The sequence below is a fragment of the Mesoplodon mirus genome (genome assembly GCF_964341445.2).
Source record: "Mesoplodon mirus genome assembly, chromosome: 2".
Classification (NCBI taxonomy): domain Eukaryota; kingdom Metazoa; phylum Chordata; class Mammalia; order Artiodactyla; family Ziphiidae; genus Mesoplodon; species Mesoplodon mirus.
The window spans coordinates 61,086,296-61,098,918 of record NC_138977.1 but is presented as its reverse complement, the minus strand read 5'-3'; the positions used below and the strand labels follow the sequence as shown (position 1 = coordinate 61,098,918).

The following is a 12,623-nucleotide window of genomic DNA, read 5'->3' as shown; positions in this document are numbered from 1 at the left end:
AGCATACTGTTTTTAAGATTCACCTGTGTTGTAGCATGAATCAATACTTCATTCTGATTTGTGGCTGGATAATCCATTGTTGGATATACATTTTGCTTGTCCATTTATCAATTGATGGACATTTGGGTTGTTTTCACCTATTGACCATTATGAATAATACTGCTATGAACATTCATGTACAAGTTTTTCTGTGGACACATGTTTTCAATTCTCTTGGCTATAGTACTATGAGTGGAATTGCTGGTACATACAGTATCTTTATGTTTAACTTTTTTTTTTTTTTGCTGCCCATTAGAACATTTATTTCTCAGAGAGAAAATAAGTTTAAGACAGTCATATTACAGTAAGTAAAACTAACTTTTGTATTCTTTACAAGCATAGATTTTTCTCTTTATTACCTGTCTTATACCATCTGTTACAAACAATTCTAGAAAGCAAATAAAGTTACTTTCTACAATAAATAGAGCATCGTGTGCTTCACAGCAGACGTGACTGAGACATGAGCCCCGTGCCACAGCAGGACCTGAACCGTTTCCCGTTCTAAAAGAGCAGTTTTAAAAATGAGACTCAGAGAGAGACTGAAAGATTCAAAGAGACTGAAAAAAAAAAAAAGAGAGAAAGAGACTAAGAAAGAGAAAGTGTTGGGGGGAAGAAAGAGACAGAGAGAGAGAGTATGTTTAACCTTTTGACGATCTGCCAGACTATTTTCCAAAGCAGCTGTATGTACCATTTTACGATCCTACCAGCAATGAATGAGGCTTCCAATTGCTCCTCATTCTTATCAACACTATATCATTGTCTATTTGAATATAGCCATCCAGGTGGATATGAAGTGGCATCTCACTGCGGTTTTTTTTGTTTTGTTTGTTTGTTTGTTTGCGGTATGTGGGCCTCTCACTGTTGTGGCCTCTCCCATTGCGGGGCACAGGCTCCGGATGCGCAGGCTCAACGGCCATGGCTCAGGGGCCCAGCCACTCCGCGGCATGTGGGATCTTCCCAGACCGGGGCACGAACCCATGTCCCCTGCATCAGCAGGCGGACTCTCAACCACTGCGCCACCAGGGAGGCCCCCCTCACTGCGGTTTTGATTTGCATTTCCCTAATGACTAACGAGCATATTTTCTTGAGCTTATTAGCCATTTGCATATCTTCTTTGGAAAAATGTCTCTTCAAATACCCATTTTTAAATTCGGGGAACTAGGATCCTGCAAGCCTCACAGCCAAAAAAAAAAGGTATGTTGTGCACAAGGTAGGATAGTTATTTCAGCGCAGATTCACTCACAACCCTCACTGGGGAAAAAATCCAGAGAGAAATGCCTTGCTCAACAGTTGCATAGTTTTATTTTGAGAACTTTTATGACTTATAACACTGCAAGTTTAAAAAATCTTTTTCTTAATTTTTATAATCTTAATATGTTTATTAGCAGAAATACAATTTGTTTTTGAAATTTGGCTCTGGTAATTGTATCCTAAGCAGAGTTTCCATGGGGAGTAGTATGTGGGTGTGTGTATAGTTTAATAATTTATTTTGAAATAGTTTCAAATGTATAGAAAAGTTGCCAGAACAGTACAAAGAACTCCCATGCTCCCATGTCCTCTTCACCCAGATTCTCATATAGTTAACATGTTATTGGTTCATTGCTCACTCTGAGTATGTGTGTGTGTGTGTATATATCCTTTGTTGTTAGTCTTTTTCTGAAACTTTCGAGGGTTGAGAGAGCAAACTGCAGTCATGATGTCCCGCCACTCCTAAACACTCCAGCGGGTATTTTCCCCCAAACAGGGACACTCTTCTACGTAACAGCAAACAATCTTCCACACCAGGAAATCAGTATTGGTACGACACTACCACCCAATCTACTAAGCCCATTCAAATTTCACCCACTATGCCAACAATGTTTCTTTTCCTTTCTGGGTCAACATGCTATACAGGAATACGTATTGCATTTAGTTGTTGTGTATCTTCAGACTTCTTTTTTTTATCCTTTTTTTGTTTTTGCGGTACGCGGGCCTTTCACTGTTGTGGCCTCTCCCGTTGCGAAGCACAGGCTCCGGACACGCAGGCTCAGCAGCCATGGCTCACGGGCCTCGCTGCTCTGCGCATGTGGGATCTTCCCGGACCGGGGCACGAACTGTGTCCCCTGCATCGGCAGGTGGACTCTCAACCACTGCGCCACCAGAGAAGCCCCAGACCTCTTTAATCTGCAAGAATTGCCAGTCTTTCATGGCCTTGACAGTTTTATTAAAGGGTACAGGCCTTAGTTTCTATAGGATGGCTTACAACCGGGGTCCCTTGTTTGCAGGAGTACCACGAAATGATGCTTTGCTTTTCCCAGTGAGTCTCATCAGGAGGCACAAAATGTAGACTCCTCCTGACACTGGTGATGTTAACCTTGATCACTTGATCATGTTGGTTTCTTAAATTCACTGTTTTTCCCTTTGTAATTGATTAGTATTCCAAAATCATGCTAGAATCCTATGCCTCATCAAACCTCTGCACACCAGTCTCAGCACTGAAGACTCATGTCTAAATCATCCACTTCTATAGTTGGTGCCAAATGGTAATTCTCTATTTCCATCATTTCCTCTCTATTATTGGGTTGGCATTCTACTGTTAGAAAGAGCTTTCCTTTCTCTTCATTTATTTATATCAATGTGTACTTGTGTATTCCTATTTTATTCAATGGATTGTAATCCATTATTATCATTGTTTATCTTGATCCTCAAATTGTCTGTGACTTGGCCAGGAGTCCCTTCAAGCTGGCTCTTAGCAATGCAACATTTTAAAGTTGTATACTGCTAAGATTCATCCATGTTGTGAAGAGCTGTAGTTCATTCATTTTGACTCCTTTGTAATATGTGATATTGTGAATGTATATCAGTGTATTCATCCACTCTTCCGTTTGAGTTGTTTCCAGGTTTTTGCCATTGTATTTTGCCATTCCAACTCTAAAGTAATGTTGAACTTCAAACGTATTAAATTTTTGCATTAACATCATATACTTTGAGTCTGTTTATTGTATAAATATTTAGCACTAGAAGCAGTGCGGTTTTGCATCCTCCCCAACAGTGTGTGAGACAGGCTCCCTTTTAAAATATTGTCTTATCGCATTTTTCACGGAGAAAGATTTAAATGACCTGTCTTCAAAACCGTTTAATAAAGGCTTTTATTTTATCTTTAAATAAATTTGCTTTTGGTTTTTCTCCTATTTATGGAGAGATACTGAAAGAAAGGGGTCGAAAAAGCAAACTCGAAAGGTGGAAAACTTTGTACTTAGCCAACAGTTATGCCAAGGGAAAGTGGCATCGGCGAAAACGCAAGTGACCGCAAATACAGAGGCTGTCGCTCAGGAGCACGGTTTTTGGAACGCAGGCGCAGAGACTCACCTTGCGCCCCGTCCCCCTTTCCCTCCCGGACAATGTTATCGCGAGTCTTGGGATAAACTTGCGGTGATTGTGGAGACAAATTTCTCGCGAGATGTAATTGGTTGCTATAGTTGCAAAAAAAAAAAACAAAAAAAAAAAACACCTCTGCGGCTGAGTCAGGTAAGTCTGCTCTTACTCCTTAGAAAACTGTCTGTTCCCGGCCTCCCCACCCCGGCCCTGCGGCCACACTGTGTTACCTCAGTTTCTTCTCCCTAAGCTTCGGCCAGGCTGAAACGCACACGCCGCGTCCCTGCACGACTGTACTCCCGTACAGACTCGAACGCTACCGACCCCGCTAGGCGCGGACGCTCTCGCCAAGCCCAGGCTTCCCACCCAAGGCCAGACTGAGACCCCACTTCCCACTTTGCGCCGAGATTCCCCTACAGTAAGCGCAGACTGCGCTCCTGTCCCCAGACCACTCCCAGTCACATCATCTCCTTCACCTAAACGATTTCTTTCTTTTTGTTTTTTGGGGTTTGTTTGTTTAAGCTATTGTTTCTAAAATTTTTTAAATTAAAAAATTTTTTATTGGAGTATAGTCGATTTACAGTGTTGTGCATCTAACCATTTTCTAATCTGACTTTTCCCCTTCAACTTCTTCTGAGCAGATGACAAGAAATGCGTGCCTTGTCAGCGGCAACAGGAGCCCCCACTTAACTGCCTTGACCATAACTTTTAACTAGCCAGATTTCTTGCACTCATTATTCAACAGATATGCTGCTAATGCCTCTTGCGGGCAAGGCATGGTGCCAGGCACTCAGGGACTGCAGAAATGTATGATAGCTTACTTGTCTTTAAAGAAGTAATTAAGCATTCAAGAAACATAGTGCATATTAATAACACCATTTGTGCGGTGCTTCATAGGTTAAGCAGTTTTACTATTTTAGTGGATATTCGTAACAAATGTGAAACAGGTCAGAAGTTATGTTATGCGTTTTATAGAAGGTGAGACTGAGGCTCAGAGAAGTTAGGCATTTGTCCAGGGTCAGGCCAGTGAAGGCGTAATTCATGTGCTACTATTGAAAAGGAAAGGAGGCTGAAGTAAAAGACCGTTTCAAATGTAAACTTGAAAAGAAAGTTGTCAGGGCCACTTAGGCCCTGAATGAGCCTGGAGACATAACGTTGAACAAGTGATCTGAGACTTGTAGGTAACAGGGAAAATGAGAGAGTCACTAGAAAGATGCAGAATACTTATAAAGCTTGGAGACAGCAAGGTATCTCTTGCTTTTTTCTACCACCAGTCCTAGACACACTTAGCATAGTATATCCGATATAAATATTTGAATTGCATTAAGTTCCACTTTGAATTGAGTCAGAAAACATGACCTTTTTTTTTCCTTAACATATATCCAATTTATTTTTGAAGTTGTGTCCTTAGTGTTGTAAAATAATTTGAAAATACCTTTGATTAAATAAGACATACGTCAGGACTTTTTCCAGTGGACTAACATTCTGTGGGGCTGCTTCTTTCTTGTTATCAAAATATATTTTTCAAAAACTGAGAGATTAAGTAATGCTTGAGGGGAGTTTTGCACATCACACACACAAAAAAGCTACCAAAAAACACTTTGAAGGAGGTGGGGGATGGGAGGTGGGGTGATGGCATTCCTACCCTCTTTGCCTTGTGGTAATTTGTGCTTAATGGGTTAGTTACATGTATAAGGATCTTTTTAGCACTAACCAGCAGAATCATCCTTGTGACCAGGTCCCTAAGGCACTGCCTATCTGGCAATAAAGGTTGGAAAGTGCACAAAACAGTGCTGGACTAAGGCATTTCTCTGGGTTCTCCCCTGGTATTGGTTATGATGTAATGTGGATACTTGTGCAACTATGGTATATAAGGGGACAGTTTTGTTCATTATGTTCACAGAGATCAAAGAAGACCAGAGAGACTTTGCCCAGGTGCTGATATGGAGCAGGTGTCATCAACAGGCAGACCCGTGCAGATCACTGTGACAGATGGATATGACTTGGTAAAGTTATTTTTGGTAATCCTGGAAGTCCTTAGTTTATTCATTCTCCTTGAAAGTACTTTTGTCTTTGGGCTCAGGTCTCCCTGTCAGTCATCTAGTTGTGGCTTGGGGAAGATGTGTTGGGAACATTAGCAGGAGGCATGGAGTTTTGCATTATTCTGTACCACCAAACCTCCTGGCTTTGCATAGCAATGGCACTTCCTTCTCAGTGTCCCTTATTGTTAGTCTATAATCAGCACGTCATATTAGTGTGTAAAATACCTGGCAATTTGAATACTAAATTTAATGGGGGTGAAACAACTGGTTTTCATTTTCCTAGACAGCAGTTCCTTTCTCCTGAAAAGGATCTGAGTTCCTCCAGAACTTCTCTTGTGATTAATTTCATTTGATGAATTTAAATAATAAAACTACAATATGATATAACTATTAAAATTTACAAGAATAATGAAACGTCAAAATATTCATTCAGGGGCTTCCCTGGTGGCGCAGTGGTTGAGAGTCCGCCTGCCGATGCAGGGGACACGGGTTCGTGCCCCGGTCTGGGAAGATCCCACATGCTGCGGAGCGGCTGGGCCCGTGAGCCATGGCCACTGAGCCTGCGCATCCAGAGCCTGTGCTCCGCAACGGGAGAGGCCACAACAGTGAGAGGCCCTCGTACCGCAAAAAAAAAAAAAAATATATATATATATATATATATATATATATTCATTCAGTACTATGAAGTCAAAAAGCTTATTCCAAAACAGGATGTAATAATGATCTCTACTTTCTTTTAAAGGGTATATATAAAAATGTATATATAAACGTGTGTGCATATATATATATATATATATATATATACACACACACACAGCAAAACGCTAGAAAATATATTATTACAGGTAATTTGTTTTCCTATGTGCTTTCCTCACTTTTTCAGATCTTCCACAATGTGCTTTTATAATCATATAAGCACAATTACTGTTATTTTTCAAAGCTTCCAACTTAACAGCCTTTAAATAGAATGTTGCATTTAGCTACAACTAGATTTGTTTAATGACTTTCTACTTCCCCCATTTGTATTTGTGACATAGCTTGTTAGGAAAACGTGCAAAATGCTATATAAAGTCAAAATGCGTTGCCAGATATGTAAGAAAATTCTCTATTTGAATATAATTGTAAAGTATGTTTCTTTCAACAGAAAGGTTTTAAAGGAGATACTCCAGTTACCTTTATCCGTGCAGAATTCAATCAGGTGGTTCTGGGAGACTCTGCAAAAATTACTGTTTCTCCAGAAGGAACTGCAAAATACAACTTCACTTGCAGTTTTGAGTTCAATCCTGAAGGAGGAGTCACTTTAGATGACCTCGCCCACAAACCTGTGTTCTGTAAGTCCTTGGGATTCTAAATATGTTAATTATATGAGTGACCAGGATACTCTGAGGTATTTAGTGGCTGTTGTAGGGACAGATGAACACACCTTACCTTTTTAACCTGGGAATAACACAGTATACTTTGAGTCTCACCTGGTTCTGGCAGCTGTCACCATGACCTACTAATTTTAATCAGTTTGTATTGAAGACCTTTTTACACATAACTGAACTTTAAAAAAAAAATTTTTTTTTCCAAATTGACTTTATTCTTTCCAGCAGCTGATAATAAAACATACATATGATAAAAAAAAAGAATATTTATACAATTTTGAAGAACAATAAGCAATAACATGGAAGCAAACATACTCTTTTATGAAAAAAACAGCCCCCAGTTTGAAACAAGACCAATGATATATAGATAATTTGATCTATTCATGTGTACAACTCATTTTAATTTCCCTAAAAAATATTATTTAATAACTTTTTAGTAACTAGTCAATTCTTATTAACAGTCAGACAAGTAAGAATGTAGATAATGCTCAATTCAATCCATGGGCATAAATGAATAGACATATAACTGAAATTTGCAGCCTTTGTCTCCTAAGCTGATTTGTGAGCTTTTCCTTTGTATTCCTATATTTAAGGTTGCCAAATTTAGGGGAAAAAAACAAAACAAACAAAAAAACCAAAAAACAAAATTTGGGACATACTTACACTAAAAAAATTATTTGTTGTTTACCTGAAATTCAAATTTAATTTGGCATCTTGTATTTTACCTGGCAGCCCTATCTGTACTTCTGTATATTCACCGAACTGTACAGCAATTATTAATTTGCCTCCCTTGTTAGAGGAGACACTCTTTGAAATCAGGGCTGTATCTTATTTATTTCAGAATTTCTAGTGCTTAGAAATATCTGGGATAGAAAGGGGCTCAAAAAATGTTTGTTGAATGAATGAATGGATAAATAGATGGATAGTTTCTGTATTCACACTTTTACAGTTTCTAACTACATAATATTATCTCTGAAATACTTTGTTCCTAAACCTGTATTCTAGGCTAAGTCTTTTTTGTTTGTTTGTTTTAACCCATACTCTTTTTTATTTTTTGGTAGTGTGGTTTTTTAAAAATTAATTAATTAATTAATTAATTTATTTATTTATTTATTTATTTGCGGTACACGGGCCTCTCACTGTTGTGGCCTCTCCCGTTGCGGAGCACAGGCTCCGGACGCACAGGCTCAGTGGCCATGGCTCACGGGCCCAGCCGCTCCGCGGCATGCAGGATCTTCCCGGACCAGGGCACGAACCCGTGTCCCCTGCATTGGCAGGCGGACTCTCAACCACTGCGCCACCAGGGAAGCCCTAATATATTTTTTATTGAAGTATAGTTGATTTACAATGTTGTGCTAATTTCTGCTGTATAGCAAAGTGGCTCAGTTATACACATACATACATTCTTTTTTAATATTCTTTTCCATTACGGTTTATCCCAGGGGATTGGATATAGTTCCCTGTGCTACACAGTAGAACCTTGTTGTTTATCCATTTTAAATCTGATAGATTGCACCTACTAACCCTAAACTCCCAGTCTATCCCTCTCCCTCACCCCTCCTCCTTGACAAGCACAAGTCTGTTCTCTATACCTGTGAATCTGTTTCTGTTTTGTAGATAGGTTCATTTATGCCATATTTTATTTATTTATTTTTGTTTTGTTTTGTCTTTTTATTATTAACATTAGTAACCTCGAGATATGTTTAAATTAGAATTGTCATTTTGAGTGTTCACATTAAGATACACTGTAATTTGACTTATGAGGACTTTTTTTTAATTAAAATTTTTTTTTTATTGGAGTATGGTTGGTTTACAATTCTGTGTTAGTTTCTGCTGTACAGCAAAGTGAGTCAGTTATACATACACATATATCCACTTTTTTCTGCCATATTTTAGATTCTACATATAAGTGATATCATATGGTATTTGTCTTTCTCCTTCTGACTTACTTTACTTAGTATGATAAACTCTGGTTGCATCCATGTTGCTGCAAATGGCATTATTTCATTCTTTTTTATGTCTGAGAAGTATTCCATTGTATATATGTACCACATCTTCTTTATCCATTCATCTGTTGATGGACAGTTAGGTTGTTTCCATGTCTTGGCTATTGTGAATAGTGCTGCTATTAACATAGGGGTTCATATATCTTTTTGAATGATAGTTTTGTCCGGGTATATGCCCAGGGGTGGGATTGCTGGATCATATGGTAGTTCTATTTTTAGTTTTATGAGGAATCTCCATACTGTTTTCTATAGTGGCTGCACCAAGTTTCATTCCCACCAACAGTTTGGTATGGTTCCCTTTTCTCCACACCCTCTCCAGTATTTGTTATTTGTAGACTTTTGACGATGGCCATTCTGACTGGTGTGAGGTGGTACCTCACTGTAGTTTTGATTTGTATTTCTCTAATAATTAATGATGTTGAGCATCTTTTCATGTGCCTACTGACCATCTGTATGTCTTTGGAGAAATGTTTATTAAGGTCTTCTGCCCATTTTTCTATTGGGTTGTTTGTTTTTTTGTTGTTCAGTTGTATGAGCTGTTTGTATATTTTGGAGATTAAGCCCTTGTTGGTTGCATCATTTGCAAATCTTTTCTCCCATTGTGTAGGTTGTCTTTTCTTTTTTTCCTTTTTCTTTTGTTAATATTTATTTATTTTATTTTTTAAAAATAAATTTATTTATTTTTGGCTGTGTTGGGTCTTTGTTGCTGCGCATGCGCTTTCTCTAGTTGTGGCGAGCGGGGGCTACTCTTTGTTGCGGTGCGCGGGCTTCTCATTGCTGTGGCTTCTCTTGTTGCAAAGTATGGGCTCTAGGCGCACGGGCTCGGTAGTTGTGGCTCATGGGCTCTAGAGCACAGGCTCAGTAGTTGTGGCGCACAAGCTTGGTTGCTCTGCGGCATGTGGGATCTTCCCGGACCAGGGCTTGAACCCTTATCCCCTGCATTGGCAGGTGGATTCTTAACCACTGTGCCACCAGGGAAGTCCCAATATTTATTTATTTATTTATTTAATTTTTGGCTGTGTTGGGTCTTAGTTGTGGTACACAGGATCTCCGTTGCAGCATGTGGGCTCTTTCGTTGTTGTGCACGGGCTTCTCTTTAATTGTGGTTCGTGTGCTCAGTAGTTGCGACACATGGGCTTAGTTGCCCCACAGCATGTGGGATCTTAGTTCCCCAACCAGGGATTGAACCCACATCCCCTGCATTGGAAGGTGGATTCTTAACCACTGGACCACCAGGGAAGTCTCTCTCTCTTTTTTTTTTTTATGGTTTCCTTTGCTATGTAAAAGCTTGTAAGGGTGATTAGGTCCCATTTCTTTATTTTTGTTCTTATTTCTATTCCCTTGGGATACTGACCAAAGAAAACATTGGTACAATTTATGTCAGAGAATGTTTTGCCTATGCTTTCTTCTAGGAGTTTTATGGTGTCATGTCTTATGTTTAAGTCTTTAAGGCATTTTGAATTTATTTTTGTGCTGCTTTGAGTGTGTGTCATAACTTCATTGATTTACATGCATCTGTCTAACTTTCCCAGCATGACTTGCTGAAGAGACTGTCTTTTTCCCATTGTATATCCTTGCCTCCTTTGTCGAAGACGAATTGACCATATAGGTGTGTGGGTTTATTTCTGGGCTCTCTATTCTGTTCCATTGATGTGTATGTCTGTTTTTGTACCAATACTGTGCTGTTTTGTTTACTGTAGCTTTGTGGTATTGTCTGAAGTCTGGTAGAGTTATGCCTCCTACTTTGTTGTTTTCCTTAGGATTGCTTTGACAATTCTGGGTCTTTTATGGTTCCATGTAAATTTTTGGATCATTTGTTCTAGTTCTGTGAAAAATGTCATGGGTAATTTGATAGGGATTGCATTAAATCTGTAGATTGCTTTGGGTAGTATTGCCATTTTAACTATTAATTCTTCCAGTCCAAGAGCATGGGATATCTGTTTCTTTGAATCATCTTTAATTTCCTCTATTAATGTTCTATAGTTCTCAGCATATAAGTCTTTCACCTCTTTGGTCAGTTTATTCCTAGGTATTTTATTTTTTTGGGTGCGATTTTAAAAGGCTTTTTTTTTTTTTCTTTTTTGGCCGCACCAAGCGGCTAGTGGAATTTTAGTTCCCCAACCATGGATTGAAACCAGGCCCTCTGTAGTGAGAGCATGGAGTCCTAACCACTGAACCACCAGGGAATTCCCAAAGGTATTGTTTTTTTACATTCCCTTTCTGATATTTCATTGTTAGTGTAAAGAAATGCAGCCGATTTCTGAATGTTTATCTTGTATCTTGCTACTTTGCTGAATTTATTAGGTCTAGTAGTTTTTGTGTGGAGTCCTTAGGGTTTTCTATATATAGTATCATGTCATCTGCATATAGGGACAGTTTTACCTCTTCCCTTCCAATTTGGATACCTTTTATTCCTTTTTCTTATCTGATTGCTGTGACTAGGACTTCCAATACTATGTTGAATAGAAGTAGTAAGAGTGGGCATCCTTGTCTTGTTCCAAATTTTAATGGGAAGTCTTTCAGCTTTTCACCATTGAGTATTGTATTGGCTGTGGGTTTCTCATAATGGCTTTTATTATGTTGAGATATTTTCCCTGTATACCTACTTTGGTAAGAGTTTTTATCGTGAATGGATTAGGCGCATATATGTTGACGAGTGTAAAATGCCTTTTCTTGTATTCATCCTTTTACCATTATATAATGTCCTTCTTTATCTTTCTTTATGACCTTTATTTTAAAGTCTATTTTGTCTGATATGAATATTGCAGCTCCCGCTTTCTCGTCATTTCTATTTGCATGAAACATCTTTTTCCATCCCCTCACTTTCAATCTGTGTGTGTCCTTTGCCCTAAGGTGTGTCTCTTGTAGGCAGCATATTGTAGGCTCTTGTTTTTTTAATCCAGTCTGCCACTCTTTTTCTTTTGATTGGAGCATTCAGTCCATTGACATTTAAGGTAATTATTGATACATATGTATTTATTGCCATTTAAAAAAAAAATTAGTTATTTATTTTTGTCTGTGTTGGGTCTTCGTTGCTGGGCACAGGCTTTCTCTAGTTACGGCGAGTGGGGGCTACTCTTTGTTGCAGTGTGCAGGCTTCTCATTGTGGTGGCTTCTCTTGTTGCAGAGCACAGGCTCTAGGTGCGTAGGCTTCAGTAGTGGTGGCGTGTGGGCTCGGTAGTTGTGGCTTAAAGGCTCTAGAATGCAGGCTCAGCAGTTGTGGCACACGGGCTTAGTTGCTCCACGGCATATGGGATCTTCCTGGACCAGGGCTCGAACCCATGTCCCCTGCATTGGCATGCAGATTCTTAACCACTGCGCCACCAGGGAAGTCCTTTATTGCCATTTTAAACCTTGTTTTCCAGCTGATTCTATGTTTCTTTTTTGTTCCTTTCTTTTTCTTTTTGTTTTTCTTTTTGTGGTTTGATGATTTCCTTTTATTTTATGCTTGTGTTCTCTTCTTTTTGGGTTTAGTAATCTATTGTATATTTTTGATTTGTGGTTGCCCTTTTTTTCAAGTATGGTAACCTCTTCCTATATCTGCTTGCTTTAGACTGGTAGTCATATAGGTTCAAACACATTCTAAAAAAAAAGAATCTACATTTTCTTACCCTCCTTTCCCATGTTTTAGGATTTTGATGTCCTTTTTTACATCTTCATGTCTATCCTTTTTCTGTTCCTTGTGTTTATCATCGCTTTCACAAATAGGTTTTTTTTTTCTTTTTGATCTGTATACTGGCTAATTTAAGTGATTTACTTTCCAACTGTAAACTGTGATTTCCTCCTTCCTATATCTTCTTGTTTCTTTTCTATTT

At 38.8% G+C, this 12,623-nt stretch overlaps 1 protein-coding gene across 1 annotated transcript in view; it reads left to right on the top strand.

Annotated features, from left to right (window-relative positions):
- The first annotated feature begins 3,515 nt into the window (after positions 1-3,515).
- CFAP70 (cilia and flagella associated protein 70) overlaps positions 3,516-12,623 on the top strand; it is a 93,499-nt gene continuing 84,391 nt past the window's right edge. Inside the window, exons 1-3 of the mRNA XM_082640063.1 lie at positions 3,516-3,546; positions 5,297-5,399; positions 6,580-6,766. Of these exons, the coding sequence (XP_082496189.1) occupies positions 5,337-5,399; positions 6,580-6,766 (250 nt within the window). The 5' untranslated portion in view covers positions 3,516-3,546; positions 5,297-5,336. The remainder of the gene's footprint in view (positions 3,547-5,296; positions 5,400-6,579; positions 6,767-12,623) is intronic.